The 23,357-nt window shown below is 36.3% G+C and overlaps 3 protein-coding genes across 3 annotated transcripts; 1 reads left to right on the top strand and 2 right to left on the bottom strand.

The window, feature by feature from the left end:
* Nucleotides 1-14,698: 14,698 nt before the first annotated feature.
* LOC130630349 (uncharacterized) lies at nt 14,699-21,319 on the bottom strand. Its single transcript, XM_057443818.1, has 2 exons — nt 20,516-21,319; nt 14,699-20,435 (listed from the first exon to the last, which is right to left on the bottom strand). The coding sequence occupies exons 1-2, from the start codon at nt 21,031-21,033 to the stop codon at nt 19,883-19,885; spliced, it is 1,071 nt and encodes a 356-aa protein (XP_057299801.1). The 5' UTR covers nt 21,034-21,319; the 3' UTR covers nt 14,699-19,882.
* Nucleotides 18,090-19,266, top strand: LOC130630023 (uncharacterized). The gene is made up of 2 exons (XM_057443420.1): nt 18,090-19,018; nt 19,065-19,266. The coding sequence occupies exons 1-2, from the start codon at nt 18,090-18,092 to the stop codon at nt 19,264-19,266; spliced, it is 1,131 nt and encodes a 376-aa protein (XP_057299403.1).
* On the bottom strand, nt 19,359-19,709 carry LOC130630022 (inhibitor of growth protein 5-like). The gene has a single exon (XM_057443419.1). It carries the CDS (start codon nt 19,707-19,709, stop codon nt 19,359-19,361), a length of 351 nt encoding a protein of 116 aa, XP_057299402.1.
* Nucleotides 21,320-23,357: the final 2,038 nt, after the last annotated feature.

The following is a 23,357-nucleotide window of genomic DNA, read 5'->3' as shown; positions in this document are numbered from 1 at the left end:
TTTCTAGTCCTTGATGTTAATGCGTGTCTCAAAATTAGGTTCGTCACTCATATTGAGTAGCCAGGCCATGAAATTGTACAGTAATGGAGGAACAAATTCTCGAGCATCTCTTTTTACGATGAACGATTGTGACGCCTTGATGACATTGCACAAGCAAAATGCTGCATGGTAGAGATAGTTGCTCGGAATCCCTTGGGTCGCGTTATCACCCCACTCACTTTCGTCGCTGGAAGAACTCTCTGATGTTGTACCTTCACTTTCTGTTAGATCTGCAGATTCTAACGTGTCCCCGCCTCATATTCTTTTACATAGACAATGTAGCTCTTTCTGCGAAATTTTCGGCGATAGAAGACGAGTTCAGGGAAGTCTTTTTGTAACTTTAACCGCAGTCTAGAAGCTTTATTGCGGAGAGAGAGCCATTGCTCGAACGGAGCTACTTTCCTCGTTCCCATAAATATATTAGAGCGTAACGAATTTCCGCGTTTTCTCCTAGTACATCAAATTTTAAAACGTCCGATTTTTGACCCACTTATCCAAATATTTTTTATGGTCATTTCTTCCGTGAAAATCCGGTTGGTCGAGACACGCCGTTTTCAGTTAAGATCAGGTCGGCATACAGCATTAGCCACGTGATTCATAAGTTACTCTTACTAATATCACATGACATTTCCTCAGATACATAGCGCTTGAAACAAAAATTTAGTTGATGATAGCTTGATAGGGTAGAAGGGTATTTTGAGGAAAACGAAGAAAGGGTATGTACAGCTAGTAGATCACTATTTCTTTACATTGATGAACCCCTTCTTATCCTTACTGCCACCTAAAGCTAGCTAGTATAAAACTGCCCACTTAGCTGGCATAATAACAGAACTTAGATAACATATAGCTAGCTTACTTTAACCGTTTAGCTAGCTATAAAAAAAGGGCTATAGCATAAAACTAGCTACAAAGCTAGCATAAAATTAACTACATAACTGGGATAAAACTACCAATGTAGCTAGCATAAATTTTGGTGAGTGAGGTAATTCTACTCTGTAGCTAGCTAGCTAATATCTATAGCTAACAAGCAGTACTGTTGTAATATTTTAAACAATCCCCCCCCCCCCCCCAATTAAAAAAAGAGCCACCCACAAAAAGAATAATTTGATAAGAATAAGAAAGTACAGTTTTTCACCCACTCAAGTTATCACATCCCTTTTAATTTAAAGCAAATTTATACTTTTAGAATAACATTAGCTGTTATTTAGCAACATACATGGGGGCATGCAACAAGACACCTGATCTACTCAAAGTAATTTTAGGTATGACTTAGGTATGAGCCATCGACAAATAATTTTTATCTTTTTATTGACGTATGGACGATTGATACTCAACCCATTACCTTCTCCCCTGTTATCTTTTCGACAGCCCGTTGAAATAGGAAGCAAGAAGGATGAACAACATTATTTTACAGAACAATTTATGGCTTACATTTTTTTATTATTCTTTTTTTTTTTAGAAGAAGAAGATTTCCTTAAGAATCACGTAGAGGAAAACAAGTCTATTGGCGCTTACACATGCGAGGAAAAAGAATTGTATATGAAAATGACCACTTATTGACACTTAACACGTTTTGACGTACATTGTGGAAAAGCTAATTTTGCCTGATTCATGTTATTTGTTGGCATTAACACTTCAGTGTGCGTAAAGAACTTATTATGAAGGATTTCAGTTTTGCTGGGTTGTTTTGCAAATATTTTTATTAAACCTTTGTTGTGGTTAACAGTGTAATATATGCCAAGAAAGCTATTTTTTCTTAATAGTAATATATTTGTGTATTTGTTGCACTTTACAATGCACAGAAGAATTAATTTTTACAGACTTCGATTTTACCTACTTTGTAGAATGTTTGTTAAACTTTTGTTGTTGAAGGATCAATGTAACATGCTAAAAAGGCTAATTTCGTCCAATTCAGATGTATTGTAAACTTTTTTTATTTGAATGTGTAACATGTTATGCCATTTCTTTTAATTTAAAATGATACAGTGTTCCCAAAGGACTCATTTTGATTTTACTCTTTCTCTGCTTTGTGGAAATTTTGCTAAATTTATGTTATGCTTACCGCAATGTGAGATGCGTCAAAACAACTTTGTCCAGTTCAAACTATAGTCATTGCTTTTCAAAAAATGGTAATGTCAATGATATTACCCTCAATATGAGAGCATAATTAGGATGAGTATATAAGTGTTTATTACACTACAGGATATGAAGTTTTGTGGTAATGTGGACAGGCCTTTCCTAAAATGCTTTGTATGGTGCCCTGGCTATTGCAGTAATCGAGGTAATAAGAGAATGCAAGGGATCTACTCGCTGCAAGTTGAGGAATGTTGTTCATGCTTGCCTCGTAAAATTTTAACCAAATTTTAACAGAATAACTTTGATTGGTCGCAAAAAAGTCTAAATTCGTTGTGGGCATTTAACAAGTTTAACACTGCATTGGTCTCTAATTCGTACGAGTACGACGAATCCGGTTCAGTTTATTACGGCGGATGGAAATTTAACAAAGTGATGCCGACGAATCCTGATTCGTCAGATTTGATCACGTGCTTCGATTTTATTTGACCAAAGCGTTTTGTGTCCGGGCGTGATTGCGCTTGTACTTAAAGTTCCCGCTTAAATTATTTTATTCAAACCCTCTTGAAATTGGAAATTTCGGGTGCGTGTTTTTATGAAAGTTTCTTGACAACAAGCCTTGGATTATTGGATAAGTTATTATTTGATAATTTTGGTTTATTAAATAAGTTATTATTTGATAACTACTTTGGATTGTGTTTGAAACTTCTGTGTTTTGTTTATTTTTTTTGTTTGCCTGCTTTTGGATAACTTCTCTTGCCGACAGGTGGTTGGGGAGGCCACAAGTTTGATAAACTTTATATAGTTAATTTTTAAAGTTATTTTTTGGTTTATTTTGTTTGCCTGGTTGGATAACTTCATTTCCCCGAATTTAGCCTGCTGAGTTACTTTAGATTATTTTTGAAAGTTTTGTGTTCTGTGCAATTTCTTTTCCCCGGAAGTTAGCTAGCTGATATTTCACAGTGTCTCAAGGATCCCAAACAAGCCTTATTTTATTTTGCCCACAAATCATGATATCAATTCAAGCATATCGATCCACCATTGGTGCTTTTTATACCGCAGCTGCTAGTCACTGCCATAACAATACATCAATAAATCATAACCACCACAAGTTATCAAATCATAAATTGGTTTTCGACACTACTAGCCAAGATTATTTTTGCTTTTTAAGAACTTTCATTTTAATGATTTTTGTGTCATTGCTGAGCTGTAATATAAACCTTGTGTCATTAAAATTACTGTTGTTGTTGTCTGGTGACGTTGAAAGTAATCCTGGGCCTTTTACCAATAATGATATTGACTTCCAGATTGCATGTCAGGAATCATATGCCACACATCTTTTTAACAACTCAAATTCCGCCAATCAAATAGTTGCACATGCTAGAAGTATTGGTCTGTCGAATGTCACATATCAGGAAGTAACAGCAGGTGATGGTAATTGTTTCTATAGAGCAGTGATACAACAACTTAATAGACCCGAAATTAGGGAGCGTATCCCCAATGCACTACATTTTGAGGATCACCTCCAACTTCGTGCGGCTGTTGTTAATTTTGTACGAAAAAATAACGATATGCCAGTTTTTGTAGTTAGTAGAACTGTTGAAATAATCAGCCCTGAACAATGGGAACATTTTTTACAAGCTCAGTCAAGACCAACTGTGGACGTTGAAGAGATTTTTATACGGGCTGCAGCAATAATGTTAGGCATCAATATTTTAATAACATCAGATACTACCACTGCTGAGCATCCCTATACTGTTATAGCTCCTACTTTTGAAGAAACTGATGAACTTTCTGCTGATCAACAGGCAGCACAAATAATAAATGAAGGCTTCTTTATTTTGCTTGGAAGGGTTAATAATAATTACTACCAGTCATTAATATTTCATAACAGTGTGAACACCTCTGCTAGTAATTCTGCAAGTAGTCCACCTAAAAAAACTACTCGGTTGTCATCAGAACATATCATTCAACCTAAAAATATAAATTGTCAAAAAACTCATTTGGGAGCGAACAGTTTCAGCCAAAGCCAGGATTTTCTAGTGGCAAAAATAATGAGTTCTATCATGTCAGCCAATAAATTAAAGAACAAATTTTCAGCTAAAGAGTATGCTTTAAAGCAAAAATGTGTTGATTCAAATATTACATATGAGGAACCAAAAGTAAACGAAATAACTACTGAAACCAATAAAAGACGTAACCGAAAAACTCATAGACTAAAACGTTCACAAACTCATTCTACTTTTCGAAAAACAACAGTTTCACAACCAGTGTCTAAGAGTAGTAAAGGGAATATATTGCCAACAAATTTACCAACCCCAGAAACGAAAACTGCAAAGTCAATATCAGTGAATTTACCTGTCAATCACCCAATACCCTCTAGCGTTACTATCAACCAACCAGTTAGCCAGAAAGAAATATTTCAAACAGAACTTTCTACCATTCATCCAAATCCTGATGTTGTTGCAGCTGTACAAAAGTTTGAGGAGGGCAAAATGTTACATAGTTTAGCCTCTTGTAAAACTTGTCTTGAAATCCGACCAGTATTTCATGCTACCTCACCCATCAATCAAACTGCAAAAAATGGAACAAAACCAATTTCTCTCAAACCTTGGAAAATTTCAAGTGATGGAAGGTGTTCCAGATGTCATACTGAAAGTATTCGTAATTCAAAACAAAATATGGTGATAGCTGCCAGATATTCGGGTATATTTAGTGTCGACAATGACGATTTGGGTCCAATACAAGATAATATTCGTCATAACGATATGCATTTTTCACCTGTACCGCCGTATCTTCAAAACTTGACAATATTAGAAGAAGCACTGATTCGTCGTATCACCGTTATTATGAATGTACACCTCTTGCGTTATGGCATGCTTGCATCTAAAGGTCATTGTATTAGTTTTCCACAAAGAATGCAAATTGCTACTGAGTTACCGTCATTGCCAGCAAATGTGGGGATAATTGTTATAAAGAAAAAAGGAAGCCGGAATTCAATTCAACAATATACTGTGAAAAGAAGTAAAGTTGACAAAGCTTTGCGTGGTTTGTGTTTTGGTTTTCCTGAAGGTGGAGTTGACCAGCCAGATATTCTAAACAAGCATCTATATAATGGCCCTGACCACATTAATCATAAATTAAGAAGACGTTACTTTCGGTATTTACCTAACGAGTTCTACAAGGATGTCTCTATCAAAAACGATCGCATTCTAAATTTACCTGAGATACGCTCAGAATTACCTGATTTACCTGTTGTTGAGTTACCGCATATCACACCTGAAGGAGACAAGGGTCCTGTCGAAAATCAATTCCAACAAGATCTTCCTGATGATGATGAAAGTATCACTCGATCAGGTTTAGTATGCCCCATTGAACCTAAAGATGCTGACAAAGAATTAAGAACAATATTACAAAAGATGTTAGGATCAGAAGAAGCAGTCAATCAAGCTCTACAACAAGGCACAGTTGCTAGTGCAAATTTGGAATACACCCGAGAAAGGCCAATTCGTGAATTAAAAACTCCAGGCTTTTTTACAATGGCATACCCTACTGTTTTTATCAATGGTCATTGTGACTTTACTGTTCCGAGGTTACAAAAAATCAAATTTGAGGACTACATTGAACATATATACCACTGCACAGATAACCGTGTAACCAAACATCCTTACTTAAAATTTTTCTTATTGAACATGCGATTGCGGATGCAAGCATTGCAACAGGGTAGCTTTGTTGTTTCTCAGCAATTAAATGATGCTCATCTCACAATTGCGGAACTGAGAGAAAATTTGCAAAACAATGATGATTCTGTTCCGCGGAAAATTATCAGCATTGGTAAAAACTTGGTACATACTGACCCTTACTGGAGAGAACAAAAAAAGAAGGTAGATGCCATGTTGTTTTTCAGACGCAAGGAGTTTGGTGATCTGCCAGCCTATTTTGATACTAATGGTTGTGCAGAATTTCATTGGAAGCCCTTACACGAACTGCTGATACAGTATCATGCATTAATAAACAATTTAGATGAACAGGTTGTGCGTAGCCAGGTAGAAAGTGATGGAAAATTCAAACGGGAATTAATCTTGCATAATCTTCACATTGTCACACAGTACTTTGATGCCATGACTATAAATTACTTTGCCATTATCAACAAGGAAGTATTTCAATATGATGATTATTGGTGGCGCTATGAATTTGCTAAAGGCAGAGGTGAAATTCATAGTCACTCTATCATATCATCCTCTAAACATGCACAAAAGGTTAAAACAATAATGGATAATTTATCTGATGATGCTACTGACTCTCAAGCATCCCAAACTGCTGCACATGACCTTCAACAATGGTTACAAACTACAAATGAAGATAGAGATGGAATATTTTCTCCCCAATTTACTTCATTACATCCTGCTGGAGGGACTGAAATGATAGACGATGTCACTGGAGTTACAACGTGGGTACCAAACAAAGATAAATGGGCAGTCCCGGAAGGAACTCAAGAAGCTCTTGGCTATAACCCATTGACACAACAACTTTCAGATGTTGCAAACCATGAAGGTGGTATATAAGAACAGCACATTTATCTTGTAAATAGAATAGGACTACATAACTGTAATTCTAGTTGTTTGCGTTACCGTCGTAAAAAAAAGCGAAAGGGATACTGCTCCACAAAAGTACTGCCGCTTTCACTTTGGTGATGTCGATCCACAAACCAAAAAAACAAGTGGCAAAGAAATTCACCCCTTTCACCCAATCATAACAAAAGGGGAACATCCAAGGTATGAAGGACCTATAGATCACAGCCGCATGATAATGCATGTCAAGACGCGTTTACTTAGTTGGCTTGCAAACTGTGACAGTCAAGTAATTATTGACCAGGATCTTATTGCCCTTCAAAAATACATTGCTGGCTATGCTTGCAAAGGAGCAGCTTCAACTGAAGATTTTGTACATATTTATCGACATTTAATAGAAAATGCTGCTGATGGAAGCACAGTAAAAAATTTAGCTCAAAGGTTGCTTCAAAAAATTACAGGGATGGTGGATGTGCCAGCAGCTGCTGCTGATTTTATTAATAGTGGTGGTCATTTGACTAGATGTACTCGAAACTTCCGTTACATTGGTCTAAGTGGATTCCGGACCTTAAATACATCTGGTGAAGATGAAACTGTGACAAAAAGCAGTACACTTGACAAATTTTTAAGTGATAAGCGAAGACAGACTGAACCTGAAATCACTTTATGGGATTGGAGCTAGAAATGCAATTGCACTTGTAAGATGGATCATGTCCCAGTATTCACAGGATTATCAACAAAACCTGTTTGGCCTGTTACAGAGGACTTTGCAAAAGCCATGCTCATGATATTTACTGTTGGAACATGGCGCATTGTGGAAGAATTAAAGGGACAACAGGAGTCGTTTGCTGGCGCATTGGCTGACTTAGTTGAATCTGATAACTGTCCGCCAATACTAACTAATGCATTAAAAGAAGCCAAAAAATCTTTTGACTCGAAAAAAAGAAAAACACAATATCATGTACGACCAATTAATGATAACAACACTCAGCCTTCATCACAATCATCCCAATCTACCATTGCAAGTTCTCAAGATTCAACTTTTGCAAATATGAACATAGGTAGGGCAATAATGAGAGATATCGCTAGAAATCATGTTTCTGATATGGACGAGCCAAATGTAGAACAGATTCTTCCTGATGGGGGATCTTTTTTTGATTGGAATAATTATGCAATTCAATGTTTTGGTTGTCAATGGCCTAATAACGCTGATACTTGGTTGAAATCTGTATCTGTAGAAGCTGAAAGAAATGAATTTACTCACGGTGATGATTGCACATTACCTGTGATAAATGTCCTAAAAGCTAATGAACTACAAAGAACAGTCATTGGAATAAATCTTCAGCATTTGCTACTAGTTGCAAAAGGAAATTTGCCAACAGGCACCAAGCCATTAAATTTGTTAATTCAAGGCACAGCTGGTGTTGGAAAAACATTTATTATCACCGCTCTCACCAGAATTGTTCGTCGTTTATTAAATCGAAATTCTGCTGTTATGAACTTGGCCCCAACTGGTGCCGCATCTGTTCTTATACCAAATGGGCGAACTATACATTCCATGACACCACCACCACATAAATTAAAAAAAGATAAGGATTCAAATTGTGTTCAGCTCTCTGATTATCCATTAGGTGATACATCTTTGAGGAAATTGAGAAAATATACAGGTCTGCATGAAGACAATGGACTTAAGTTATTTCAACTGAACATTGATGAGCGTAGCATGCAGTCTAAGCTTCTTGTAGCCTGGTGCAGTCAACGATTATGCGAGTCAACAGGTGATTTTGATAATTATTATGGAGGAATACCAACTGTCAATTTCTTTGGTGACCTTGGCCAACTTGGGCCAGTGCGTGCTTTAGATCTTCATCAACCTCCTAAATATGATGATTCAACCATCAACTTAGCTGGTTATGCAATCTATCGCTCATTTGAAAATGTTATTGTTCTTACTGAAACGATGCGTCAAGGGCCAGATCAGTTACCTCTTTTACAGCGGCTTCTTCGTATACGTAATGGTTCAATTACCCAACAAGACTGGCTAGATATTAATAGTCGTTATGAAGGCGCCTTGTCACAAACTGAGAAATGTAACTTTTCACATGACCGTGTGCTCACATTAATGGAAACATGCAAGGAAGTTAATGAAGAAAACCACAATAAATTAGCTAACCTTGGTGTACCAGTTGCTGTTATTCCATCAACGGGTCGTGGTAAACATCATTCATTAACTGATAAACAATTGGGACAAATTCCATCACGGTCTTTGATTGCGGTTGGTGCCAGTGTAATACTAACTAAGAACCAAAAGGGTCTTACTGGACTTGGCCTTAATAATGGTGCAATGGGTAAAATGATTGCAATTCTTTATGCTCCAGATACATCACCGCCTGAATTCCCTATTGCTGTTGTTGTCAATTTTCCAAATTATAAAGGACCAGTATGGCTTGTTGAACATGCCACATGGGCACTAATTACTCCTGTGGAAGGATTATGTGAGTCAGATTGTTGCGTTAGAAGTGGATTACCATTAATGCCAGGTTACGCTATAACAATTGCAAAAAGTCAAGGTATGTCTATTGGAGATGGTAAAACTGCCACACGTATGCGTATAAAGTTACAACAAGGAATTGAAATGGAGAAAAATAACCTTGGTACAGCCTATACTGCCTTTTCACGTTGCGAGAAGGAGAAAAATTGGGCCCTTGTTGAACCACTTACCCAGGAGAGACTCTTGTACATTAATTCACACCCACGTATGAAAGCAAGACAAGAAGAAGAAAAGCGATTGAAATTGTTATCAGGTAAAACAGTTGAGAAGTTTAGTATTACTACTCAAAGATATATTGATCTGTTAAGGGAACTTGACGAATTTTGCAATGATGAAATTGAAGATGCAGTTTGTCCATCTCAATCTACTGTTTGCACATGTATTGTATGTAAATCTACACTGTAATGATAATCAGGATCGAAAACCTATATATCACCATTATATTTAAACCACAAAGTTGTCTATTTATCGGAATGCCAGCCAAATTATCGTGATTAATTCACCAAAAGAAACTTTATTGCATAATTTGGTGATAATTTAGTTAATTATGGTGATACTGATGGTGGCATCATTTCTAAGTGTTGGAGTTTGCATTGTGAGTGTGTAAGCAAAAACGATACGATTTGGTAATTTTTTTATTATCAAAGTTGAGACGATTGCTTGCTGCTCACCAAGGTCATTTAGACTTTGTTGCACCCTCTCTTAGCACTGCTCTGCCTATGTCAAAGCAAAGACAAACAGCCTTGTCCGCATATCAAAATACCAGCCAAATTATCGTAATCATGTATCATAATTATATCATGCATATGTCGCATAATGTATTCCATTATTGTTGCAAAGAAAACATTCCAGCACGCTTATTATAAAAACTTAACATTTATGGAGGTGGAGTGGAGGTAGGAGGCTTAAAAGCAACACATAGTATGTTGCTAGGACATTTGTGAGAAGATTATCGTTAATTAAAACCACAAAGTTGTCCATTTATCGGAATGCCATCCAAATTATCGTGACCATTTCACCAAAAGAAACGTTATATATTGAATAATTTGGTGATTATTTGGTTAATAATGGTGGTAACCTTTCTAAGAGTTGGACTTTGCATTGTGAGTGTGTGTGCAAAAAATAAAAAAATTAAAGTTCAGACAATTGCGGTAGTTCACTAGGCTGATTAAGACTTTGTTGTACCCTCTCTTAAAACTGTGCTCTACCTGTTATGTTACAGCTAATGAAAGACAAAGAAAGGACTAATGGTTAATATATAAGCTGTTCTTCCTAACGAAAAAGATTTCGTTCCGTCAATATTACGTTTAGTGTTACAAACTTTTGGTGTGATAAAGATGGCAAGCATTCATGTATGTATCTAGTTCCGTCAATATTACGTTTCATTTTAAATGCTTCTTTTAACGCACGCCGTACTTCTAAAGTCTTCCTTTGTTAATTAATTGTTAATTAATTGTTATTTCTTTTTTATTTATTTAGAAAAAAAGGATTCGCCGAACAGGTGGTAAAAGACTGCACGAGGACATAACCTCTTTAAAAAATGAACTGGTAAGTGTCATTAATCTTAAATAAAAAAACTATTTCGAAAAACAATTTTTTAATTATGCCATTTTGTTGCCAATACATTCGGTTTTTTCATTTTAATGTAGGCTTTTGTAAGAAGCAAAATAATCAAAGTTGAAGAGGAGTCAACCTCGTTAAAAAAACAATTGGTGAGTTCATATTTAGTATTTACATTTTTATTTGCAAATACAACAAAATGTTTTCACCTTAAGTATCAGCAGAACAAATAAACCGAATATTTTACATAATATACCTGCTAACTTTTGATATATCATGCTTTTTATAGAATGAAAATATGGCAGAAATAAAAACATTAAAGGAAAAGTTGGTAAGTAAAATTTCTTTTAATTAAATTATCTTAAGGCTGAAGTTAATTATTTCGCTAAACAAAAACAAATAACAATGTGATAATATATAAATATAAACAATGGGTATTCGTCTTTCTCTATTTTAGAACAACCAAGCAGAGGAAATTTCAACTTTGAAAAACAATGTAAGTGCTTCTCGTGTTGCTCTGCCTTTAATAGTCGTCTTTATTTTAGAGAACAATTTGTAGTTTAAATTGTTGATTCTTAATTTTTTTAGAAGAAGATATTAACGTGGCAAGGCTTTAAGAAGCACGTGGACGAAAACAGGTCTGTTGGCGCTTACGCGTGCGAAGAGAATTTTCACCTGTGGCGTGCTTCCGGGGGAAAAGACTTTTTCACCCGGGAGGATGCCGCACGTAAAAAACACAGACGTAAGCGCTAAAAGACCTGTTTTCGTCATTTGTATATATATTGTATATATGTTGTTCCATATATTTATTGAATATATTTATACTTTGTTAAAAATTTTTTCTTTAAACTGCAAATCAAATCACCAGATGTAGCCCCCAAATTTGTACCTTTATGTGGTAAAAAAATAAAGAAATGGAGGGCGTGAAAGATATAATTTTAATAAGAACTTCCTTCCGCTAAATACGCAATGTGATTAACTCTGAGGTAAAAAATTAGCGCGAAAAAATTAACATAAGATGGAAACCAAGCTTAGCGTTCACTTGTGTCTTGTTTTTTTCCTGAGTATTTTCATCAATGTTATGACGCGTAGTTTACTTCTTTCAAAAATGATTTTTTTGCCTAATTAATAAACCGGGGGAAGAAACCTCGACCTTCAGGGTCTTTGTCTCTTTTTATAACGCCGTTCCTCCTTATATAAAAAAAAGCCCTGGGATGGAGGTTGGGGATATCATAGGCTCAGTAAAGTCCTGGGGACGAGGTTGGTATACCTGTTTGCCTTTACGCTTTGCTTTGTTTGTATGACTTTTTGCGGAGCATAGTTACCAGTTGCCGTCCTTGGATCATTTCTGTACCTTGACTTTAGAGTTATGAAATACCAATATTGTTAATGAAATTTATTGGTGCCAAGTTATCTTTTAATCTCAAATTTATCAAACAATGATAGTTTTTTGACGTTATGACACCTGGATATTTTCTAATGCTCCCGGAATATGATACAAGCTTAGAGAATACATAATCTTTGAGTTGTAAAGGGACGAATTTCTATTAAGGCACTTGCCCGTTCCTTGCCGTATCCCTTGCCTTTACCTACCCTTCCCATGCCTTTTCTGGTGGCTGCCATGCCCATGCCTTGCCTACCCCTGCCTTACTGATTCCTCTTCCTGTTTCCTTGTCTGCCTTTGCCGTGCCCTTTGCCGTGCCCTGCTTCCTTGCCTGCCTTTGCCGTGCCCTGTCCTTGCCGTGCTTCATGCCTTTGCCTTGGCAACCTCTCCGCAACACTTTCTATACTAGTAATTGAAAGAATTGCTACCCTGTCTAGCAGCAATATATCTAAATTTTCTAACCAGAGTAGTCATATTGACAATCTTTTTTTCTTCTATTAATTTCATTTTGACATAAGTTTCACAAAACATCTCATAGCAAGACTCGTACTGCGTCAAATTCTTTTGTTGATTTTTAACATAACGTTTACAGCAGGGTTTATGATATTGTACTTCGAGCGCAACACAATCTTTTTCTCTCAACACTGTCAAAATTCAGCCGCAGCCTTTAACTGACCGCATGTCAGAGTCTCAGCTCGTGAAAGAGTTATACGAGTTCGCTTGCCACTAATCTAAAAATAAATTGTTTCGAATATTATTCGATCATTCGATCGTTCGAATAATGTGCTATAAATTTAATATTCTTACTTTTTCAGTTGTATAAATGATATTCTTTTCACAAATAATACACTCCGAGGCTAGAACATGCTTCGATCTTTCAGAAATTTTCGTAGGCTGAGAAATTCTGCAACTTTTTCTTGCAGGAGGTACAATATCATCTTTTGTTTTTTTGACTGCATAATTCTATGGAAAAATCGAATTACAGAAAGAATACATATAAAATATAGCTATACACAATTAAACTAACTCTGCAGCTGAAATCTTAAACACATATCTTAGAAATTTCAAGTTCCTTTTGTTTTTTATCTTTCGTTCGTTATAATTTATTGATGTTGGTAAACAACTGATAACATTTTCTGTGATAACACAGAGGCGGAAATTCCTTGTTTTCTAGTTTCTTTTCTTCACTCTTGGAAAATACATCGTAAGAAGGTTGGGCAATTGCACACTCTACGCTATTTAATCCACTCTTTCCTAAATTCTATAATTTGACGCAATCCTGCACTACTACAACGTACGAGGGTTCCGTTTACTACACAATCCAAATGAATAAAAAAAAAGCTTTCGTTTTCCATTTTTCTTTCGCGCTCATTCAAGTTTGTTTACTTTGTAAATCGCGTGGTGAGCATTTTTTCTCAAAATGAAATTTTACCAACTGAAAATCGCAGTGGGCAAAATAGATTTTCGGTCATTCCGTATTGTAGCAGGTGGTTCTTAGATCACAACAAACTGCTAAATAAGGCGGAGAAAGACTTGTCAGATCGTCGAAAAAGCTTGTCATTATAATTGTATTTTTTGAAAAAACTGTGGGTTTACAGATTTGGTAATGTTCTGCCCAATCTTAGGACACCGAACGATCTTAAGACACAGAATTGCCCAGTCTTAAGACTTGGCCGGCCGGTCTTAAGACTAGGCAGGACGTCATAAGATTGGGCGGGAAGCCAGGTTAGGCCAATCTTCGGACGGCTTCTCAGATTTGTGTTTCTGAACAGGATGGGGTGCGTATGCGCTATTCTTGGAACGCAGGAGCCCGTAACGAAACTTAAACACTATCCCTTACTGCAGCGGTTTTACCTGTGAATACTTTTTTTATTTATTCATTAAAAAAAAGTTTAGGCAGAATTTAATTTAGGCAGAAGAACCATTATCTAATGGAAGTTGAATAAAGGATAAATAAATGAAATAAATAAACACTATTTATTTTAACACATCAAATTTCGGGTTTAGAAGCAAAAAGCTAATTTGCCAGTACTGTCTAAAGATTGGGCAGGCCGATCTTTGGACACAGTGAAAAAACAGCACATAAAGACCTCGACCCAGATCTCCTTAGTTTTGACCAATATAACACACTATCTCAAGCATTAAAATGATGGCGAATAGATGCTATGAAGTATTTTCCATGCCAAAAAAAAGTTCTGTCGTAAGATTGGGCAGGCCGATCTTTAGACACAGTAAAAAAAACAGGATAAAGACCTCGACCCAGATCTCCTTGGTTGACCAATATCACGCACTATCTCGAGTACTGAAATGATGGCGAATAGATGCTATCAATTATTTCCCATGCCAAAAAATAGTCCTGTCCTAAGACTGGGCAGGCCGATCTTTGGACACAGTAAAAAAAAAACAGGATAAAGACCTCAAACCAGATCTCCTTGGTTGACCAATATCACGCACTATCTCGAGTACTGAAATGATGGCGAATAGATGCTATCAATTATTTCTCATGCCAAAAAAATAGTCCTGTCCTAAGATTGGGCAGGCCGATCTTTGGACACAGTAAAAAAAACAGGATAAAGACCTCAAACCAGATCTCCTTGGTTGACCAATATCACGCACTATCTCGAGTACTGAAATGACGGCGAATAGATGCTATCAATTATTTTCCATGCCAAAAAAATAGTCCTGTCCTAAGATTGGGCAGGCCGATCTTTGGACACAGTAAAAAAACAGCACATGAAGACATTTACACAAGCACAAAATTGATCGCGAATAAATGAAAATCTTTAATGAACCTGCTGCCACCAATTACGCACAAACTTAGAGCCCAGGTTCGCATAAAAATTCTTTAAAAAAATGTAAGGGGGTTGAGAACAAAAGGCAAGGACGAGGTACGACCAAACGTTCTAATTACCTGTTAGTTTATGATAGATAAAGTCGTACTTAGACCTCCTGCTTATTTCTTATACAATATAAAATACAGTTAAAAACGAAGTTGATACAAAGAAACAAATAAATCCCTTTTTGCAAGTGTTTAGGCAACAGATACAACTGAACTGCGATTAAACACACATGATGTCTTCGTTAAACAGTGAAGAGACATTTTAAAATTATTTAAAAAAATATCAACTAGCTGACGGTAAACGGATTAAAAGTTCCGTCATGACACGGCAAGTTGGGGAAAAAATTGTGAAGTTTTAAAATCTGGCAGGGAGAATGTTGATAGAAAGTTTAAATTTTTTGTCAAAAAAAATAGGTTTCAGATATTTCAATACGAAGCACTTGGATTAAGAGATATCTTAATAGCTCCATGCAAGAATGCGGTAAGTTTTTTACTGTTGTCTTTTTTAATTTTTCCTGTTAATTTTAAATTTTCTTATTTTATCTTAGGTTATAGATGGTGTATCGAAAGGTATACCTGATGGTTTCGCTCGTGTAGCGTACGTTGAAGACTTTCACAAGATTATAGAGGAAATACATTGCAAAACATTAATACACTCAGGTGTAAAAAAACACAGGCAAAGGTATGTATTTGTTTAAATAATTTTTTTAACAAAAGCTTAAAATATTTGTGACATTGATGACACTTTTTTAGATATCTTCTTTATATTAGGGAATACCAAGATGCGTCGTCGAAGAATTTATTCGCCTATGTGCTACATGTCACTTAAAACAACATCAAATTACATCTCCTCCTTTACAACCAATTATATCAAATGATTTTATGAAGCGTTTACAGGTAATAGAAAGTGTAGATTAATTCATTCACGAGTGTTCATAAGAAACACTTTTTTCGTTCAGCCTCAATGTTTCTTAACTTTACAAAGTTTTTATCCTTTCAGGTTGATCTCATTGACATGATGCATTTGCCTGATGGTGATTACAAATATATTTTACATGCCATCGACTACTGGAGCAGATTTAATTTTGTTGCACCTCTAAAAAGCAAAGAAGCAATTAACATTCGTGTGGAATTGGAAAAGATTTTCTGCTACTTTGGTCCGCCCAGTATCTTTCACTCTGACAATGGACGTGAGTTTGTGAACAAATGCCTACATGAAATGCTAGAGTCATGGCCATCAAAAGTGCAAATAATACAAGGGAGACCACGACATCCTCAAAGTCAGGGCATGGTGGAACAAGCCCACATAAACGTGGAGACTAAAATAGCAGCCAAAATAACAGAATTATCTGAAAATGAATCTGCAGAATGGAGCAAGTGGCTGCCACATATTTGTTGTAGGCAACTTGACTTTCAGTTGTATAATTATAAAAATATAACTTGCATGAAAACCTTACATGTATACTGTGTATTTCTTATAATATATGCCATCAATACTCAGAACCACAGTGCTACTGGTATATCACCGTATGAATTGGTCTTTGGTCAGCGCCCTCCTTCTGCAATCATCCCAACCACAGGAAAATCTTCTATTATACATGATCCAAACTTGGATAACAACGAGAACATAGATTTCCATTCACTGCCAACAGATGAACAGCAAAAGCACATGGTAGCTAAAGGGGGAAATACAGGTATCAATTACAGGACAAATACAAGTGGTTAATTTTTACATTCAAAAACAAAAATATCTTCATATACTTTTTTTATTTATTTAGATGATGCAGATCTGCCTAACAGAAAAACTGATAACTCTGAACTTTCTGCAGCTGTGGAATTAGAAGAGGAAAATGTTAACCAAGTTGCTATTGACAATGAAGAAGATGATTTTGTTAGTAAGTTTGAAAAAATATTACTTTGACTTTAATACTTTCAGTTTAAATTTTAGTAACTGATATTACTAATATCAACTAACTATATTTTTTATGCTTTTAGCAACAATAAACCGTCATAAGAAAGTGCGTCAACCTGCATCGAAAAACATTAAATGCGCTCAAAATATCATGAAAGTCAGGTTTGAGAAAAAACACAAATCTAGGAAAGCATACTTTGTTGTTCGAGATAACGTTTCTGTCCGCATTCCACCAAAGGATAGGACAAGCACAGACCTACTTCGTTTGCCATGCGTGGTTATTGAAGTGACAGGTGAAAAAATGAAATACTATAAACTTTTATCTGAGTTTGGGGTGCTGAATTGTACTTACAGAGCTGGTGACTTGGAAAAGTATGAAGGTCACTTTGACATAAATGTGGAAGAAGCAGAAAATAAGTGTATTTCTCTGCGAAGTGCAAGTATTATGACAAACAGTAGAAACATCACAAAGACAGCCTCAAGGTAAAAAAGTTATGTTTTCACAACACAAACCAATATAGACGAATTTCAATGTTTACATTTTTCGGCACTTCTGCGCATGCGCGGCTTGCCGTAAAAATCGACAGGCAAAACATTAGCCGCGCCTTCGTTCTTTCATAAGGAAGTTATCGAAGAGGGAAGACGTGTTGTGATAGTTAGAGAGAAAAAACTTAAAATTATTTAAAATATTCGTCGTAAACGTTGAAGTACTGATTGTGGAAGGATGCCTGATAGTTGATGTGTACCGAATTGTACGAACAGACGCAAGAAAGGCGATGGAAGTGGTGGTTTTTTTCGAATTCCTTCGAAGAAATACCCAGACGTCAGAAAAAGATGGTTGATTGCGATTGGCAGGGTGGATTGGCCAGAACAGCTAATTGGAAATGCTAAAGTATGCCATCTGCATTTCACATCTGGTATGTATATTCATTTCTCTTGTCCATAAACGTTTGAAACTCCCTCTTTCCCCCTCTGGGTGAGGCCTCCCTGTCTCGTATTTACTACCGCACTGAGATTCTTTCACTCCCAGTAAGTCAATGTTTTGCACATCTAGTCACTGTGAATATATGGAATATTCTATTCTTTTTGTAGGAAAAAAATCAAAGGACCCACTGAGCCCTGATTTTGTGCCATCAGTTTTCGACTGAATTGGGAAAAAAATGAGTGAGGAAAAAAAGAAAGAGAAACAGGATCGATTCCAACGTGCACGTCTGAGAGTTAAGCAGCGCTCAAATCTTCCTGTTGTGGAAGAGCCCAGTGAAGTTTTGGAACCAGAGGAGGAAGAGCTAAGCCCACAAGATATGGAGATTGAAAAATTAAAACAAAAAGTGACAGAAATAGAGAATGTTGTTAAAGAAAAAGAAAATAACATCAAGGAAGTGACTCGGAAATACTGTAGCATCCAAAATGAACTTGTCAACAGGATGGCTGAAATCCATCAGTTAAAAAATAAAAACAATTTGTCAAGAAAATTCCAACTAAATTATGGACATTTGAAAAGTCACAAAAATTATTTTTATTTTTATACTGGATTGGACCAAGCACGCTTCAACTGGGTATTTGCAATTATCAAAAATAAAATGAAACGTATCAGCAGAATATTGACACCGAAAGATCACCTTGTTGTTGTCCTGGTAAAATTGAAACTTGGCTTGTATAACAAAGATATCGCTTTCAGGTTTGGAATTACATGCAAAATGGTCACCAAAATTTATCGAAGCTTGCTTAAAGTATTATCAAAATCTTTACTTTTTTTAATTGTGTGGCCTGAGAAGGAAGCTATACGTAAGCATATGCCGAAGTGTTTCAAAAAGTACCTAAGTTGTCGCTGCATCATTGACTGCACTGAGATATTCATACAACGTCCATTAAATCTCAATGCCAGAGCACAGACATGGTCTAATTACAAGAATACTAATACCATCAAGTATTTGGTTGCATGTTCTCCAACAGGAAGTGTTAGTTTCCTATCAGAAGGATGGGGAGGTAGAGTCTCTGATAAGGAAATAACAATAAAAAGTGGTTTTTTGGATTTAGTCGAAAATGGAGATCTTGTTTTGGCTGATCGAGGATTCCTTATCGAGCAAGAGTTGGCAACACGAGGCGTGGTATTAAAAAATACCTGAATTTACCAGAGGGAAGGAACAAATGTCAGCAATGGATGTAGATCGATCTCGAAAAATAGCCAATGTTCGAATCCACATTGAGAGAGTTATTGGACGTTTGAGAAAGTTTGAAATTTTGAACACAACCATACCTATCACTCAAGTAGATTTATTGGACGATGTGTTTATCGTTATATGTGCTTTGGTGAACTTGAACAAAGGCATTATATAACATATATTATTACAGAGAATTTGATACTTCGCACACAACTAACATATTGTTATATTTATATTACATATATTACTTTGATATAATGTGACACACTATTTTTTTTTAATATTATTCTGACAGGTAGAACATAGCCAAGTTTTCGGTGCTCTTGTTATCTTCACACAAGAATAATGGAACCATTCTATGTCACATGAGCCTAAATTGTCACAACCAATCATAGGTGGGAAGGATGGTCTTCTGCGTATGCAATACACCTTTTCTTCATTTAGTAACTTGGGATCACTTTTCCGAGTGACAAGCTCTGGTAACAAAACCTTTTCGAATACAATGGCCAGTTTTTCACGAAGTTTCCGACAAAATGGTTCATTTTTTGTAACCCTGATCAGAAAAGTATCATTTTCTTGCTTTCCTTGTGAAAAAACAAAGAAGTCACAATAATTCATTTTAGTTACTAACATTTGATGTTGTACTTGGAAGTAATAAGCATGATTTTTTTTGAATTTCCCAGCTTTATCAATGGGACAATTTTTATCGTTTCTCCATAGCTTCAAACTTTTTTTATATTTAAATGGGCATTTGATCTCAACTAAACTCTGACCATGACATTTGCACTTCACTAATCCATCAGGAATTTTTTCAAGTTTTCAAACTGTATATCAAAGCACGAGGATTTGTATTGATTGTAATTTTTTTGAGCAATGTTATTTATTTCTATTTCATTTTTATTTATGGCAGCGGAGTCGTATATGTATGTCAATGGTTCAGGAAGAATGTTTTTTTCATTTTCATCCGCAGTTTCTGTTTCGCTATCATCATGGTGTGTTGTTTCACCTAAATCCAGACTTATATTTTTAAGTACAACTGCATCTGGAGCAATTTGACTGAGTGAAATCCACTGTTGTTTTTCCTCTTCTGTTACGAATTTCAAGGGATCCACTGATGTGAATCCTTTCAATTCACCTTCAAAAGGTTCGTCTATAGTAGGCAGGACTTCGCTTTTTTTTGGTCTTTTGAAGTTTATGTGCTTCAGAGGTGCAGGGTGTGCTCTTTTTCTAGATTTTTTCCATGAGCATAATTTGCTTGTGCAAGCTTTTTTGTTTAACTCCAATGTAGCACAAGCAACCAGTTTGAACAAAAGGGCAGCAACATGACTGCATGCCGAGCCAAGGCTAAAAGTAAAAATTTTATTAGTCACTTCAAAAAGAAAAAAAATTGTTAGTGAAGAAGGAAAGCTAATGTGAATTTTTACCCAGCAACGCAGGTACAATTTGCTGAAAGTACCCATCCACTTGTGTGTAAAATGATCCATACATCATATAGTTTTTGCTTTTGTCCTTGTCTCTGACTAGGTAGTACGGAGGATTTAATGTAGCAAAATTCAACGTCTTTCAAGAGGTGGCAATAAACATCTTGAACATGCCCAGAAAGATAAAAGTTGTAAGCTTCTAAGGATTTATAAGCTTTCAAAGATTCATTTGTAAATTCACTGGGTGTATGGATGAGATAGACATACAAATCCATATGCGTAACATCGGGTAGCAATGATACATCGTCGCTCCAATCTTCTCCCTTCAGTGAAAAAGGGTCGCGTAGGAGTGTTCCGTTGGCAAGCGTGAGTTTTTTTGAATAATGCTGTTTATCTTCACTTACTAATTTCGAGAAGTATTCGGTCGACATATTGGAAGTGAAGACCACGAGGCGGCCGCTTTCGTTTTGTCGCATTATACTCTGTACAACTCTTGGTCTGTGTTTATACCTCGCGTACATATTTTGGGCTGTATCAATTACCCACAAAAATTTCCAAGGCAAGGATATAAAAACGTCGCAGTTTAAACGCAGCTATTTAGTCGAACACAATGCAGGACTTGCTTACTCGCGTACTCCTGGTGTGTAGGCTTGTAAAGCCGAAGTAATGGTCGAGAATAAAAGCCCGCGATGGAGAATATCATTAAAATCTTAGTAACGGAGTTCATAATGGTAGTGCAAGTTTCGATCGAAAATTTTGTTTACTTTTTAAGCGATTTAAAACGATCGTTTAATAAGCAATTACCCTATTTGTTTACTATCTTGCCTGCCATTTTGCCTGTCGATTTGCGCAGAGGCTTGGGAACTGGTTATGTGACGTCACACGGAAATTCGTCTATACATATATACATATATACATTTTTACATATAAGTAAAGTTTCATATCAAACGTACCTGATATAATATGTCAGCTTTTTAAATTAGGAAGAAAATTCAACAGTTTATGGTATTGTAGAACTTATATAGCCTAAAATTTTACTTGTTCAATGGCCTTCTCCACGCGTTCTAAGATTGGGCATGTGCGTCAGAAGATTGGCCAGGCCAGTCTTAAGACAGGGCGCGTTCCAAGATTGAGCAGAACATTAACATCATTTTTTCTCATATAGAACATTGTTTCTATAAACTTTTGGAAGAAAATATCGGTCACCAAATTTGGACAACGAAACTGAACGATATTGTTGCATAGCCCACGGCCTAAGTGACAAGTAGTATAGATTGAAGAGACAAATAAGTTAACTACGCATCTCACAAGATGTCATTTGCTACACGATTCTGTCTATATCACTCTTTTCCTTCATATTCAAACAAGACGAAACAAGCACCTTTAAAATAGTTCCCATGTATCCAAAACATATCTAAGTAAATAAGGGATAGATCTTTTTTTAAAAAAAGAGTGAGAATTGACCAGTCTCCCATCCCTCAAGCTATGCTGAACCGTAAAAAGCAGTGATGCCGTATTGGCTAATTCCTAAAAATCTAAACACTGGTACCCTTTCCATGCCTTTTACCGTAGACGGAGAAGTGAAATATCGTTAAAATTTTCAATTAAGAACTATTATCAACCATTGCGGCAACTTAAATAATGGTCATACTAGGTCTTGTCTAGGTCTTGTCTTTGGAGAATGACGACTCCACTTATTACCCCAGTTAAAAAAAATATTAGCAGGGGGGGGGGGGGGGGGTTATCACACATGATCTTGTCTTTGGAGAGTAACGACTCCACTTATTACCTGAGTTAAAAACAAAGAATAGCACAGTTGAACAGAAAGTGGTCAAAGTTTACTTTAGGAAGATAGGGATGTCTAGTTTCTGCTGATGACCGTCTGCGGACCTCTTCGAGGTGATCCAGCTAGACATCCAGGGTACTTAGGTTCAGAAATATGGGTCGAAACCTACCTGCCCTTGGTAAAGTTCTGTTCATCTTTTCAAATGTGTTGTGTCCTTTTTATTTTTTATATTTTTTTTAATTAATTTCTTGTAAAAAGGGAGAAATGTGCTTTTAGAGAGATTTTCTCTAGAGGAGTACAACCTCTAGCTTATTTCCAAAGACCTAACAGCTTGAGTTCATCATTGCGGTGGCTTGCCACCTCTTTGTAAATTTTTTTCTTCCTCCTAGAGATTCTTGAGTATGTCATACCAGAGGTGTCTTTAGCCTTTCCTTTTTTTGGTAGATTATTCAACACTCGTGTTAAAACTGCACTACTTGCAGTGCTTGCATAAATATTAGCACCTCTGAGCTAGTAAGTCCATTTCATCAACTGCCCTTGACATCGACTGTACAATCTTCAATAGACAACTTTTTGGAGAGCGAAGAATTGTCAGGTGTCAACTCGTACTTCTGTCACTACTGTAATAGTTACCAAACTGTAACAGTTGAAAAAGAGGTCGCAGAGTGCACTTTAATTTTGGTTCTGCTATTAAAGCGCTTTGCCTATAAGAAAGGTCTTGTGTCTAAGGTTTGTTCCCCTTGTCACATCTTACCCGGGCACCGTTTCTATGCCTATAACTGTAGACAGTGAAGTCTCTTGTTGCAAGTACTACAACTTAAGGGCTGTAATTAACTCTGGAAATTTGAACAATAGCCATTACACTTACTGTTGCTTATAACCAAGTGCATGGTAAGTGGTTTAATTGCAACGACAGAGCAGTGGTCCCTTGCAAACAGAGCTTGCTAAATGGTGTACACCCTTACATCCTGTTCCTTGAAGAACTTAGGTAAATTGCAGTCAGCACCACAACTTCCGGTTTATGTCAGCAAGGGGGTTTGACTATTCTTATTTGTTTAT

This window comes from Hydractinia symbiolongicarpus, chromosome 2 (genome assembly GCF_029227915.1).
Source record: "Hydractinia symbiolongicarpus strain clone_291-10 chromosome 2, HSymV2.1, whole genome shotgun sequence".
Classification (NCBI taxonomy): domain Eukaryota; kingdom Metazoa; phylum Cnidaria; class Hydrozoa; order Anthoathecata; family Hydractiniidae; genus Hydractinia; species Hydractinia symbiolongicarpus.
This window is presented reverse-complemented; position numbering and strand designations above follow the sequence as displayed.